Source organism: Hyperoodon ampullatus (genome assembly GCF_949752795.1).
Source record: "Hyperoodon ampullatus genome assembly, chromosome: 5".
Classification (NCBI taxonomy): domain Eukaryota; kingdom Metazoa; phylum Chordata; class Mammalia; order Artiodactyla; family Ziphiidae; genus Hyperoodon; species Hyperoodon ampullatus.
In genome coordinates this window covers 100,173,376-100,189,428 of record NC_136918.1, presented here as the reverse complement: position 1 = coordinate 100,189,428, position 16,053 = coordinate 100,173,376, and the positions used below count along the sequence as shown (strand labels likewise).

The following is a 16,053-nucleotide window of genomic DNA, read 5'->3' as shown; positions in this document are numbered from 1 at the left end:
CCAAATGAAATTAGGATTATAAATCATCTAGAAAATTATGTCTCTTAACCTGTGATCTTCTTTTCCTTATTCAGATCTATTTGCAACCACTGATATTCATCAGTGGCAAAAGCAGCCCAAGGAGGTCCAGGTTTTTTCAGCCTGGCCTTTTCGGGTTTCCAGCTGTTCTCTTGCCCTGTGTGGTCTGTCCACTCCAGCACAGATGATGCCGTTATTTGAGCATCGGCAATCACGCCAGATTCCATGCCCAGTGTTCCATAGCAACCTGAAACAAAGAAGAAAGTAATTTGGTTTCCAGATATAAACTCAAAAATCTCTAAACACTTGCTCATTGGAAACTCTAATTGTTCCTTTAATTAACATACGCTATGCTGACAATATACTGTACTAGAGGGTTTCAAAAGTATGCAAATGTTTCTTGGGTCTATGTCTTCCTGTCTCATCAGAGAACGTACAGACGTATTTATTCACAGCAGTAATCACTAGCTTAATGGCAACACATTACCCTCTCCCTGGGATACTCTCCCCAGAGGGCAACTCGCTCCCTTACCTCCTCCAGGTGTTTGCTCAGATGTCACATTCTCCATGAGGCCTGCCCCAACCCACATTAAACTTCGAACCTGTCCCTTCTGAACTGCCTGTCCTCTTTCCTTGCCTTATTTTCTACATCTTTTATAATATTGTAAACAGGACGTTATAAACATTCATTCACTTATCCGCTGTTTATTGTCAATCTCTCACTTCCAGAATGTATGCTCCAGGAAAGCACAATTTTGTTTATTCTGCTCACTTTTGTTTCACTAGCACCAGAACAGTGCCTGACAAATGAAAAAAGGCACTCAATATTTTCTGTTGATTGAGTTAATTACTTCAGACATATTCAAAATTCCCTTTTTCTAAGGTAACTTCCATGCTTACATGATCATTTCCCTATTAATATAAAACCTCCAGTTTATTCCATTCACTAAATTATTAAGCACCTATTTTACCTCATAGAGTTATTCGTGATAACTAAATGAGAAAGTGCAAAAAACCCCCAAAACCCAAAACCCAACCTAGCAATTGGCAAAGTGCCTGATGTACAGTGTTCAAAAAATATTGGCTATTATACAAATTATGATAAGTTATAAAGTCCATGAGAGGCTTACCACTTGTCTTAAATGTAAAAAGACTTGTAGATAAGTGTCCCCTGAAAGAGAGAAAGACTTTTTTGGTGACACTCATATAACCACATGATTTCCTCATATTTGTGTTAGCAAAGCTTTCTTTTGTTTTTATTTCACTAAGAACGGTCTATGGCTATATATTAGACAGCATAATCAATTTTCTCTACAAGTATCTAGTGCCTAGTTTCATACATGATTATGCAAGTGCATCCATGCAACCTTCAATATGTACTTTTTCATGAAATAAATTGAATCCTAAAGTGTTTCTGTGGCAATTGCTTTTTGGGAATATATAATGAAAAGTGTAATTCTCATAGAAAGAGGCTCAAGCTTCCTGGGGCAAACAGAAGAAAAGCTGGCTACTACTAAGAGAGACTGCATTTGTTACAGGAAATCAATGTATCTAAGAAAAAGTTTCAGAGTTACAATGTAGCATTGCATTTGAATTTCAAAGTAACTGGCAGAATAGGAGCTTGGGGAGAGTGGAGGGGTGGGATTATTAGTTATTAGTTCACCATATGGCAGGTCAAAGGGCCCTAAGGAACTTGGAGGGATAAAATCATCAGTGTATGCTCCTGCCTTTAGCACAACGCTCAAACCATCACAAGTGGATGCAACCTGTCCGTTTTTTTAAATATGAAAGAGAGAACTCATGAAAAAAAATTCTTTCTAAAGGTATAACAGTGGAAAGGAATGAAACGATCTGCATAAAATCATCCAGAAGAAACCACAGGAAGGAAAGGTAGCCGACTACAGAGCAGGGATGAGCAAATGACAGCCCATGCATGGCCTGTTTTGTATGGCCAGAAAGCTTAGAACAGTTTTTACATAGTTAAAAAAAGTTGTAAATAAAACAAAAAAGAATGAGTGACAGACATGTGGCCCATAAAGTCTGAAATATTTGTTAGCTGGCTCTCTACAGAAAAAGTTTGCTGCCTCCTGCTTTATATACTGTCTTGAGTATGGATCACACTCTTGCCTTCTGAATGAAACTGGCCTAGGACCTGAAGAGAAGCTGGCTTCAATTACGCTTATTGTCTGCAGGACCGAGCATGTCTAAGATGCAAGATTTACAAACAGATCACTCGTACTACACTTCTATTCAATGTTTCAATTTCTCCTGCTTTTGATGCCTAGTCTATGTTCTGTAATACAGTAGATCATAAATACCATGAAAATACATTCTTAAAATATTCTCTTGGGATGAGAGGGATTCATTATACTATCTCTGATTTATGTCAAAATTTGATTTATATTCAAAGCGTTTCAATTATCCTAATCCATCATGGGCCACACAGGCTATAAAGAACAGAGTAGTTAGTTATGCCTTCTGATCTTTAAAATGAAGTAAGGATTTGGCAATATACTTCTAGACTCACTCCGGGCTCTTTCAACACTTAGAAAAGAAGAAACAAATCACTCTTCCAAATGACTACCGACCTTTCTGACAGAGAACAAGCCAAGATAGCAAGACCTTGCCTGCGCTCGTCAATACACTCAGATATCGAGCACACAAAGGTTATTTCATGAACACCATCAACAGTGATGCTGCTCAGGTCTAACTCAACCCTATCCCACCCCGTGCAACACGCTTATTATAAACAGCATATATACTTACACCACAGACGTTACGTTGTTAGCCAAAGAACTTTCATAGTACGGGATGCCTTTACTAATTACGACACTAATCCGGCCACCCAAAATGTTTGACACTACGCCTGCATGCACACCAGCCATGCACAATGGTGAGGACTTCAGGGAGGAAAGATAAAAGATTAGTTTTAAATTTTCTTTTGATAATTCATAAACAAGACACTTATATTTCTTCCTCTAGAAATTAATTGATCTGGGCAGTTTTCTTAATAAACATGGGATAGATTATTGATGATACAACACAGAACAGATTTTTAGCAGAAGAAAAACAACAAAATGTTACATATTACTAAAAAGAAGTAATTCCTAGAAAATAAAAATCAAGATAAAGATATACAATAGATTACACATCTATCTATGAAGGAGTTTAAAAAATGAAGTTTTATCATCACTTTAACATAAGTCTATATCCAACTCACATCTCTATATCCATGAGGGATTGTTCCAGATATCTCAGCAAAAGGAAGCAGACAACCAGCTGGGCAGTACTTGCTGTGAAATAAAAACAAGTTAAGGGTATATAGTGCTGTACTTTCTGGGGAAAAAGACCAAAAAATGTCACTTACCCAGTTTTCAGTTCAATGTAAATACCATAATCTCACCACTCTGAGAGAACCACCACTTCTAAAAAGCCCTTAAGATTTTCTTCCATCCATTTACACGTCTTCACATACATATATACAAAAATTATTTCATATTCTATATACTGCTTTATTTTGCTTCATAATGAATGGCAGACATATTTCTACTGTAAGAGCTATTCATAATATTTAATAGCTACATTTGACTTTGTGGATGAACCTCAATTTATTTCACCAACTCTCTATTGATCAAATTTAAGTCGATTTTTAAAAAATGTTTGGCATTCATTTATTTACTCACTCACTCATCCACCTACCCACTTAACACATTTACATGAATGTCTATTACATTGTCTGTTAAGTGCTGGGCTGTGCTAGGTACCGGGTTTACAAAGGTCAACCAAGCAAATATGGTGCCATCCTCACTGGATTTACATTCCCGTGGTGGGAGAGAACATTAAATGGATACTTTAGATTAATTAGATTATGATTAATTAGATTAGATTATGGTTATGCTACAAAGAAAAGGCACTCTATGAAATAACCGGGAGGAATCTAACTTAATAAAAGTAATACAAACATTCAGCAAACTTACTATGTCCCAGGCAACATTCTAAGTATACTTCAAGTCATCCACATAAGAACCCTCCATGGTAGGTATTATTATTATCCTCATTTTACAGATGAGGAAACTGATGAGCTGTGTGCCCAGGTCACACAGTTGTGTCGTGGTAGATGGGCTCCAGAGTTTTTGTTCATATGCAGGGCTCTGCACTGCCTCGGTCAGTGGACGGGGCTCTGAGGAAGGGAAGCCTCAGCAGAGAACCACCGGCTGTTACTGGAACAGTGCAGGGATGTGTACCACAACCAGAAGGAAAAGCATGTCCCTGAGGCAGGATGGCCTGTGTGTGTCTGGAACCGAGGACAACCAGTGCAGGCAGAGTGCGGTGAGAAAGGTAAAGTTAGCCTGAGAGAAGCTTGGAACAGGGGACAGGGGTCAGATCATGCAGAAGCCAGGGGGGCTGTGGTGAGGAGTCTTGGGAGTATATTTCTAAGTAAAAAGAGGAAGTCAACAAAGGATTTTGATGGTCTATACATATAATCTGATTTTTATTTTTTTTAAAAAGTTATTCTGGCTCCTGGAAAGAAAAGAGACTGTAAGGACCATGAGTGGAGGATAGGACACTGTTAGGCAGTCCAGGCGAGAAAGGACAGCAGCTTGCGTGTGGGTGGTGACGACGGAGTTGGAGAGTGGAGGGTCCAAGACAGCTGATCCTCTGGCAGGGCCGTGTGACATACACCGATACCAGGGTTACCTCTGCTGACCACAACCCCCCACGAGGGCTGAAGATCCCCACCAGCCCACAGGGAGAGAACCATTCCTGAAGACAAAATGAAGGCTCTTTGGGGAGCAGTAGCAAGTTGGGGGAGGTGAGTGAGATGGGTCTTCAAAGATGAGAATGAATTTGCTAAACAGAGAAGAATAAAGTGATTCCAGACAAAAGTTCTGAGAGCTCAGAGCAGTATAAATAATCCAGGGACATTTCAACATGAGTATGTTAACGTGAGACTAGAAAAATGGCCCAAAGACTACTTGTGAAGGACCCTGAAAACCAGGCTAAGGAATAGGGATGGCATTTTGTCATAATAAGTAGCTCCTGAAGATTTCAAAGCAGGGGAGTAATCGAATACAGACTTTAGAAAATAACTTGGCAGAATGTGAATGGCAGAAAAAAGCCAGCAAAGGTTAGAAAAGGGAAACCAATTACAAGTTAATCCTAGTCCAAGCAAGAGACAAGGGTGTAAAGCAGGGAAATGGTAGTATTAATAAAAATGCCACCTGGGTAAGAACAGTGAGGAATTCCCTAACAGCCTAAACCATCCTGTTACTTCTTTTTGAGCAAAGATAAATGGCTCTTCTACCTTTATTAGGAGTTTTGACAGATTTTGAAGAGTGACTAGTCCTACTTTTAAAGTATATCCAAATTATACTTCCATTGTGGAGAAGATTCAAATGCTAAAAGTTAAGGCAAAATTTAAACATGGCAACTCAATGGTTTTACATAAGCTCTGGTTTACTGATGTCTCAGAACAATGATTATGAGTCACACCATGTACATTAATCTTAAGTACATAAGATGAGGATGAAGTAGATGAAGAGTAACATTTAAGAAAAAAAAAGTCACAAATATGGTCATACCTGAACTCAGGTTCCAAAAAACTGGATGCAGTGTCTAAACAAGTAATTAGATCTAGAAAAACAAAAATAAAAAACTGATTCAATAATAATAGGTTTATTCTTACTGAAACACCAACTGTTTCCAAACCCAAATCATATTGTTCTAAATTTCAAAATCTTAACAGCTATCAAGGTAGTACTTTAACTTTTTATAAGCTTTTGGTAATCACAATTTCTTTGATTTTAAGTATCTGGACTTCTGGGGCTATGTCTGCCCAATATTGAATACACCACATCGCCTCACAGAATCACGTATCATACACATGGACAGTACACAGATAAGTATAATTTACAGCCCTGAAGTAGCTTCTATAAAATATATTGATAGCTTCTGAAGCAAATATTTCTTGTTACTATATGACTAAAAATGATCCTTTGCTGGTTATGCATGAGGAAAACAATAACAAATGAAAGGTGAGTTAATTTTGTGGCTCTAACTAACTGCAACTCAAAATCTGGCCCACGAGTAGGACCAGCAGTGGCAGCATCTTTTGGGAAGTTACTAGAAATTCAAAATTTGTTTGAACACCATCTAGACCTACAGCATCTCTTGGCAGTGGGGCCCAAAAAGCTATTTTAACAAGTCCTCCAGGTAATTCTAAAGCACACTCTGCATAAGACAGAACTTTAAAGTTTTAACATTTCCTATCTCAAAATCAAATCTGTGTAAGAGCTAACCTTGTCTAATTAAGACCTAGGTCACAGGCTTGTGTAAAAAGGTGGCTTCTGGTTCAAACATTTCAGTGGTTTCCTTCTGCTCTTAGGACAAAGGGCAAAGTCTTCAACATAGCCCACAGGGTCCGACCTCAGTCTGGTTTTGCTCCTGTCTTGGCCTCTTGTCATACTAGCTTTCTTCCTCTTCCTCTGTGCTCTCGGCCAGGAAGGCGCTTCCACTATCCCTTCACCTGGCTCACTCCTCTCTAGATCTCAGCTTAACTGTCGCATCCCCTCAGAAGCTGTTCCTGATCTCCGCAAGTCAAACTGTGCTAGCACACAGTAGGCACTTAGGGCTATTTGGCTTAACGAATGGATGACTATTAGATGTTCTCACAGTACCATGTGTCACATAAGAGTGATCTGTTGCAATCATTTTAGTGTTAATAAGCAACATCATTTTATGATGCCTAGCCCATGGGTAGTGTGACTGCGGCTGTCAGTCTTCACCTTTGTATTGCCAGCAGCAATCACAGCCTATGGCATAACAGGAGGTTTTCTATCAACACTTATTGAATAAATGGATGAATAAAAGTTTGATTGTTAGCATGTTTGGCTAAGTCCAATCATGGACTAACCTGTAGGGGGAAAACCTGGAAGAAGGTCCTAAGCCAATCACAAGGGTGAGTGATTTCACCTATAAATGCTAGACAAACACTGTGCCGAGGGTTCCCAATACACTGACAGAGATAACATCTCACATTCTTCCCAGCACACTGAAGGTGTACAAATATTTGTTAAATCAATGGCAAGCACAGAATAACTGATTATTCTATTTTACAATTCTGAAGAAAAATTATGTGTTTATTATCCAACTGGTATGTATCTTGAAAGAACTAGAGCATAATAACTGTTAAACTAATAGGAAAGTGGTATTTTGAGAGAGATTACATGGATGAATATCTACATAGTACAGGTATTCGAATGATGATTAAGTTAAATCTGTATTTTAGGAGTTTAAGAGGATACATGCCTGGTTAGAGGTTCACTATCACCTGGTTAACTGACTAGGAAAAGCAGACAAACTGAGTTACCTGTATTCTATAGATATTCCTGGCAATCTTTACACAGCATCAATAAGAACTGATTTTCCACTTTCCTGTTCCACCAGAAGAGTTTCCAACTTCTACGATTAGAAACTGAACTTCTAAGATTAATAGCCTGGGATGAAAAGGTACCTGTGTGGTCCAACATGGCATTCAAGCCATAAGAAGACTGCCAGCTGGCCCTATTACCTTCAGGCTACATGCCAGAGTCCTAGTCAACTATGGATATACTTGATTAGAAGAGGGCTTTATTATAATAAAGCCCATGCAGTGCTGAAACTCCAGATTTTGCACAAATGTATGCAATTCACTTGACCTTGCTCTCAAATTCCATGGGGGCTCAAAACAGCTCCCTAAGAGGAAAATATGAACTCAAAATGGAAAGCTATTAAGGAGAGCCAAGAAGACAAAAGAAAAAGAAAGAAAGTCACAATTAGAGATTTTGACCTTTACAACTCCATGAAGGCAAAGAAAACATCAATTAAGCAGGGAATTGAGAAACTTTAAAGTGTGTCTTTCTAGAAAGCTTCTCCCAAGTAAACAGCCTTCCAGAAAATCACTATTACTAATAAGGCGCCCAGTTAATAAGAACACAGCCTAGGCAAGATGAATGCAACTCAAAGGGAACCATCTGACTCAAACTTCTCACAGCAATGTACAAGAAGTTATCATAATGAATGGAATAGAACTGAGAGTCCAGAAATAAATCCTGAAATTTACAGTCATTGATTTCAACAAGGGTGCCAAGACAATTTAATGGGGGTAAAAATAGTCTTTTTAACAAATGATGCTGGGACAACTGGATATCCACATGCAAAAGAAAAAAACCAAATCCATACCTCAGATCATATATAAAAGTTAACTCAAGGTGGATCTAAATTCAAGAGCTAAAACTATAAAACACTTAGAAGAAAATATAGGTATAAATCTTGACTTTGGATTAAGCAATAGTTTCTTAGATATGACACCAAAAGCATAAGCAAATATATAAAAACACATAAACTGATTTCATCAAAATTTAAAATTGCTGTGCTTCAAAGAATGCTATTATGAAAGAGAAAGATAAGCCAAAGAATGACAGAAAATATTTGCAAAGCATATAGCTGATAAGGATCTAGTATTCAGAATACATAAGGAATTATTACAACTAGACATTAAAAAGACAAATAACCCAATTTTTAAAAAAAATATTTATTTATTTATTTGGCTGTGCCAGATCTTTAGTTGTGGCATGTGGGATCTAGTTCCCTGACCAGGGATCAAACCCAGGCCCCCTGCGTTGGGAGCTCGGGAGTCTTAACCACTGGACCACCGGGAAAGTCCCTAACCCAATTTTAAAAGGAGCAAAGGATCTGAATAGACAGTTCTCCAATGAAGATATACAAATGGCTAATAAGCACATGGAAAGATACTCAACATGAATAAGTATCAGGGAAATAATAATAAAAATTACAGTGAGATACCACTTTATACCCACTAGGATGACTAGAATCAAAAAAACAGATAACAAGTGTTGGCAAGGATGTGGAGAAACTGGAACCCTCATATATTGCTAGTGGAATTGTGAAATGGTGCAACTGCTTTGGAAAATGGTCTGTCAGTGCCTTAAAAGGGTAAATACAGAGGTACCATATGACCCAGCAATTCCACTACCAGGTATATACCCATGAAAATTTAAAACGTGTCCATACAACACGTGTACACAAATGTTCATCAACTGATGAATGGGTAAACTAAATGTGAAAGAAGTGGTATATTCATAAGATGAAATATTACCTGGCCATAAAAAATAAGTGCTCATACATGCTACAACATGGATCAACCTTGAAAACATGCTAAGTGAAAGAAGCCAGTCACAAAATAGCACATATTACGTGATTTCATTTATATGAAATATCCAGAATAGGCAAATCTAGAGAGATAAAAGTAGATCAGTGGTAACCTAGGACTGGAGGGGGTTAAAGATTAGCGAATGGGGAGTGATTATTACTTATTACTGACTACAGGGTTTCTTTTGTGGTGATGAAAACGGTCTAAAATTGACTGTGGTGATGACTGCATAACCCTGAATATACTGAAAATCAATGAACTGTATATTTTAAGTAGATGAATTGTACGGTATGTGAATTATCTCAATAAAACTACTATTAAAATCTTAAAAACAAGAAAGAAAAAGAAGCTATCATAGAAGTAGTAATAATTTCCTTTCATATACAGCACATTTGCATTGATGGATGAAATAAGCTTAGTAAAAGACAGAGCCAGGATTGGCAGTTTGTTTATTTATTCATTTGTTCATGCATTCAACAAGTTTTTAATAACTATGTATTATGATTAGGTGTTCTTCTAGGTGCTATAGATGGAGCAAAGAACAATCAGACAAAAATCCCTGCATATATGAAGTGTACCTCCTGTGGGGGTAAGAAAAAATAGACAATGTAAATAAGAAAAATATATAGTGTATTAGTCGGTAATAAATACGCTAGAAAAATAAAGGAAGGAAGTTAGGGAAAGTTAAGGGGTTGCAATTTTAAGTAGAGTGGTCAGGGTAGGCCTTACTGAGAAGGAAGCATTTGAATAAAACTCTAAAATAGGTAAGGGAGTGAGGTATCAGGTATGTGGATAACGGAGAACAGTCAAAGGGAATCACAAAGGCCCTCAGGAGGAAGCGTGCCCAGCATTGTTGAGGCCAGAGTGAACAAGGGGAAGACAAGTAAGAGATGAAGCCAAACGAGTCATGAGAAGCCATATCCTAATGGTGTCCAGGAGGTAAGGACACTGGGCAGAATGAGATGGGACCTTCAATTTAATAGGATCACACTGATCACTGGGTTGAGAGTAGACTGAAGGGGAGAAAGGGCAGAAACAAAGGTCAGGGAGGAATCTCTTGCCATAATTGAGGTAAAAGTTGATGGTAACGTGAACTAGTGTAGCAGTGGAGGCCAAGAGATGTAGTCAAATTCAGATATACGTACATATATATTCAGAGAGGTGGCTGATGGATGTGAAGTTTGAGACAAAGAGTCAAAGATAACTTGAAGGTTTCTGACCTGCGCTAGTTAAAAGTATGCATTCCACGTAAAGTGCTTAGGGCAGTGATTATAATAATAAGTACTGATAAAGTACTCACTGTCAGCTCAATTATCAGGCTGGATCCACTTTAACACGGCACACAGTACTAAAAATCAGTGATATATGTTCACAGTGAAGAGCAGTATATAATTCACTCAGTTCTCAAGTAAGAGCTTCTGCATGGGAATTATTTTTTTTTGGTAATTTTACTCCAATATTTAATACATACAAAAGAATACTTATAACATATACATTACTACACGAAACGCCAAATATACTGTGAACTTCATTTGGGTGCTCTGGACAACAGGGAATGGCAGCAGTAGTATGCAGAACGCCCTCAGGGATGCTGCTGAAGCTCACAGCACTCTATTCCCTCTTTTCCCCCGCGCGTGGCCCAAAGAAGAGGTGGCATCTACAGTGCACATTCTACACTAGTTTTAGCAGCACAGTCTAACCCAAAGTGAGTGTGATCATAATCCCTATAAAAAGAGCTGCTCTAACATCTGCCTTCCTTAACCTCAGAAGGCTTTAAAGAGGAGGCAGGCCTCCGTGGGGTTTTGAAGGCAGGATTATGTGACCGTGAGGAAGAGTACAAGAAAACTACGAAAACAAAGATGAGCCAATAATCAACAAGAGGATGACAGATTTCAGGGTTTTCTTAATGAAGACATCAACATCAGATTTTCTAAGACGGCTCTAACTTAGTTAGCAATATTACTATGAGGCATAATTGATATCCTATACACAGGGTTTTATTTAAAGTACAACTAAAATTTTTTCTAATACATAATAACTGCATAGGCTTGGGAACTTCATAGTTATTCCATGAAATATTTTTTAAAACATGACACCTAATGTTAACCCACATGTAATACCATGAAAATGATAAATATTTTAGAAGTTCACAAATAATAAAAAATATCAGCATACTGGCTACTAAGAAATATTTTTGATTGACAGCAGTCTATTTCTGAGATTAAAGGATTGTGAAAGAGATTTATATTTTCCCCCAATTAATACTCTGTTTTGTGCTCTTGAATAAATTGAAAAAAGACTCTCAGCAGTGTCAGTACCCATCACTTACAAGAGTATATCACCAACTATATTAGCTGTAGGGTATAATTTTTGTTCAGTTGAAGCCATTTACTTCTGAGGGAAGGGATGCTTAAGTGCCTTTATTTATTCTAACTCAAGGAAGCATAAAGCACTGTAACTAAGTAATTATATTTTTTTACCAGAAAGAAGAAAATACACGAAGCAAGACAATGTATACTACAAATTCTTCTCTTTCATTTGCTCTGAAATTCTTTTAAATAACAAATTCTCCAGAAACTGAAGGGACCCGAGGTCATTCTTTCCCGATTCTCACTTTGTCAGCAACCTTGCATTGTAGGTGTACAGATAGCTACTTTGTTCAAGAGCTAAAGGTTGTGGGACAAGGCTCATCTTTCTGCTAAATTCTTGTGTCAATATTATTGTGTGACCTTGGGAATAATTCCTTGTTTCCACGATAGGAACCTGGCACTGATTTGTACCATGTGCAATCTAGTGAAGGGAAATTTACATATATAATAAAACATAATTTATCATGATTCAGCATCAACTAACATTTACTAAGTGGCAGATAATTTATGTGGTATTTTACATCTAATCTCCTTTTACATACTGAGAATAGAGATTAAATCTTGTTTCTCTTAGAAATATTACAATGCCATCTATGGAAGCTGAGTCCACAGCAGGAGCTCAGGAAAAATTTTTTCAGATGAAAATAGTCAATTTTTTTTTTCACAGATGATGTAGGCATGGCTCAGTTGCCTAAGCAATAAGTCAAATAGGCTACAAGCTACATATGGATAGATCAAACCCTCTCCACACCTAAATTCCTATATACTAAAAAATGAATATAAGACATATTAAAAGACATTATAAGACATATTGAAATAACATAAGACATGTTATATTAAAATATGAGACATTAAAAATATTAAAGATTGTAAGACACATTAAAATTCTTTTGTAACCTAGTATCGAGGACACTAATAATATCTTAGTAAGAGTAGCAGTGAATGAATTTGTCCCCCAGATAGCACAAGATAGCACAAACACATACTTAGCCCCTTAAAAGAATTGCTAACTTACTAAAAAAAAATCCAAAACACATAGAAAACACTTAAAATCACTAAGGCGCTCTTGAGGTTTTCTGTCAGTCTGAAATAAACTCTGTCTCATAAAGGTGAATTGCCTCTTTGGGTTATACCACCTTAATGAATTAATTCTGTTTATAAATTTCTCTGCAAAATTGGTAACACTTTTTTCATCAGCACCTTTGTTGTACAAATTGACATCAAAATACAGATATTTTTCTGCATGTATACACACAAACACTATACATATTCATTTGTGTATAAAATAAGGACAAATCTAAAAATATGCAAGTAAACTGAGACTTCATTAATAAAATCTTACTAAATAGTTTAAAAGTTTTAAAACGTTTGCCAGACACAACAACAAAAATTAGGAACACAACAGAAAAACTAAAAATAGAAACATAGCTAAGTGTAGCACTCAAAACAGAAAGGATCCTATAAAATTATTGTACAATTAAGGTAGCAAACAATCTAAGGAATTCATACTCTATTTTCAAAACCAAAAACATTCCATGCAGGAAAAAAACAACCAGTTACAGAAATCTGGACTCTATTAGAAAGGAGTTCTCTATTCCGCCCCTATGTTTCATTTACAAGTTAATGTAATCTGATGGAAGCTGGAAGAAATGGAAAATATTTGCAAAAAAAAATGTGGTTAAAGAATGTAGCAATTAAAACCTTTTATACTATCGGTGTTAAGTCTAAAAATAACCCAGCATATAGCAATAATAACCCTGTCAAATGGGAATATTTGTCAGGCTCAGCTGTTCCCAAGTCCTAAGCACGTTGTCAGGAGGCAATGAATAAACAAGTGTTTATGAGTTCCAATTAGGCAGCATGTTAATACATCTACATTGGATCATTTTATTTCACATGTAATTTTAAACTAGCTCCTGTTTTTCCTAAAAAAAATAAAGGCAAACTTTTGAGTGACCAATACAAAATTCTGGATTGGTAAAATTTGAAGTAATGAGGTTTAACATTACTTTTTAAGTGATAATTCATGTTCTAAAAAAGGAATATCAACTATCACTTTTCAGCTGGTCATATACATATATATGTGCACACACACACAGATACACACCCCGCCCCAAATTGATGGCACATAACAAACAGAGGCTGCCTTAAAAGACCTGAAGCTATCAATGCAAATGCAGACATGCCTTCTGAGCTCATTGTTCCATAACTAAAATTACCTAAAAAATTATTGCCCAGAGTCATCCTAGAAATGTTGAGCTTTTCTTAGAAACTGGCTAATGTTGAACAGATTCAAAACCAGGAATTTAGAGCAAATCCCCTATAAAATTTATTTTATTTTTCAAGTCCAGTGGTAAATGCTGTCTTTTACATTTACATTTTAGAATGAAAATGTCGGTATCATTTATTATTCTGGATTAAAAGATCTGAGTTACTGAGTCTGGACTTGTGAGTGGCTGGCTTTGCCTCTCTCAGTAAGACCAGCAGTAACTAAGGAGTTTCTCTCTACAGAACTTCTAAACAGTGGTTGCTAATATGTTGCCCAGGATATGTCTAGGATCCACATACATCTTCAATTTTCAGATGAAAATTTCAATTTCAGAAAGTCTAGTGCAAATCTGATGGAATTATACCAACTCAGAGTAAATTACCAATCCTCTAATTATTACTGAAGTGTTGATTAATATTTTTATCTGTCTTTCTTTGCTACCCAATAGAAACAGGAAAACTTCCTTTCACTGGTGGATAAAATCTTTCAAAAATGAGGTTTACGGGTGAAAATTAAAAGCAGTAATTGTCAATGCAAAAGACTGGAAACTACTGCTCAAAGATCATTAAAAATAACAGAGAGGAATAAAACCATAAAAGTTATAAAAACTAGACCCTAAAGTGAAGAGCACACCGGGTACAGTGCCCCAGACATCACCAAGGCACTGTAGCAGCTCAGCACCTCATCCAAGAAGCTTCTTTGTGTCTTAAGCCTCTTACTTCAACATAAACTCAGGTAGAATGAGTATTAATCCTTTGAAATGTTTCCCTGTAGAAGATATGTCTGGTTCAAAAGTCTTTAAAAAGAATTAAATTAGAATCTGGCCTAATTCTGGACCTACTTTTATAGCAAGATCTCTTAATTTGGTCACCTCTGATCCAGTCCCCCTCTAAACAGCCTCTTACCTGGCCTCCCTACAATTCTTCTTCTCTCTCTTTGGCCCGTTCTTCACAGATCAGGGAATCGTAAAAACAAAAACATAAATCCAGTCACATCACTGCTCTGCTCTAACAGCTTCCACGCACTTTTGTGGGGATAAAACTCCAACCCTTAACATTTTCTGCAAGGCCCTGAATAATGTGACTTAACTCACCACTCATTCATTTCACCCCAGCTGTGCTGGTTATTTTTCCAGTTCCTCCAAAGCTCCTTCCCACCCTAAGGCCTTTGCACCTGCTGCTCTCTTCCCTACCACGTTCTTCCCTGTATGTCTGGAACCTCCAATTAATCCTTTGGTTCCTTTGGTTCTGGGCTCAGAAGTGGTTTCTTCAGGAGAGCTTTGCTCTTCATCAATCTTCTACTCCCTGCACCCTTATTTGAATGTTTCCTTCATCATACTTATTATAACTGCAATTAAGTAACCATGTGTTTAATGCCTTTTTCCAACCCTGTACTGTAAGCCCTGTGAAGGTGTGATTGCGTCTGTCTCATTTACTGCTGTTTTCCCGGTGCCAGGCCTATTGCAGGAAATAAGGCACTGAAGGGAATATAATTTTGCAATAGGCTCTTATAAGAAGTAATGAAAATTAGTCTATCTTACACAAAATCATGGCTGTATCAACCACACATCACACTATAACGTTAACAAGTCTTTGTGACAGTTTAACAAATGAGGAAGCCAGTGAAGCAAGATTTTTCACAACTTTTTCATTCCCAAATACTCTAAACCGTTAACTAGGTTATTAAGCTGGGGACATGTAGTGATGTTCCTTGAAAGTATTCATGGAATTCAGTGTGGCAGCTAAGTTTCCTGGATGGAAACAAACTGAGACTCTCAACCAAAGCGCACCAGCCTTCAAATGAATGAGCCATTACAAGAAATTATGTCTGAAAGGCCACCCAAGAAGAAGTAATATGAAATTCAACCAGTGTTCTCTTGAATTTAGCCAATTCACTTCAAATGAAACAAATGCTTGATGGATGGGTAAGAATGCACAAAAACATTAAGAAAAAATTCAGGAGCAAGCTGTGAGATGAGGATTTCCCAAGATGATTATGACTTTGGAAAGTGTTACTACAAAGAAGTTCCTGATTAAGGTGGATATTTCGAAAAAATCTTTGGAAGCTAAGAGTCATCTAAAATAGTGACATAGCCATTTTAAATCTGGCATAGATGTATATAAGTCTACAACATACTGATTGTGGTATCTGAGATGATTGTCAATTCTTAAGAAACTCTAGTAAGG

General features: G+C 37.1%; 1 protein-coding gene across 1 annotated transcript in view; it reads right to left on the bottom strand.

Moving 5' to 3' along the window:
* The window catches only part of DCBLD2 (discoidin, CUB and LCCL domain containing 2), a gene marked incomplete at both ends in the record, with an annotated part of 100,564 nt that overhangs the window by 17,472 nt on the left and 67,039 nt on the right, over positions 1-16,053 (bottom strand). The window contains 5 exons of the mRNA XM_079704863.1: positions 50-265; positions 1,149-1,189; positions 2,785-2,918; positions 3,239-3,311; positions 5,601-5,652. Coding sequence (XP_079560989.1) covers positions 50-265; positions 1,149-1,189; positions 2,785-2,918; positions 3,239-3,311; positions 5,601-5,652 — 516 coding nt within the window. The remainder of the gene's footprint in view (positions 1-49; positions 266-1,148; positions 1,190-2,784; positions 2,919-3,238; positions 3,312-5,600; positions 5,653-16,053) is intronic.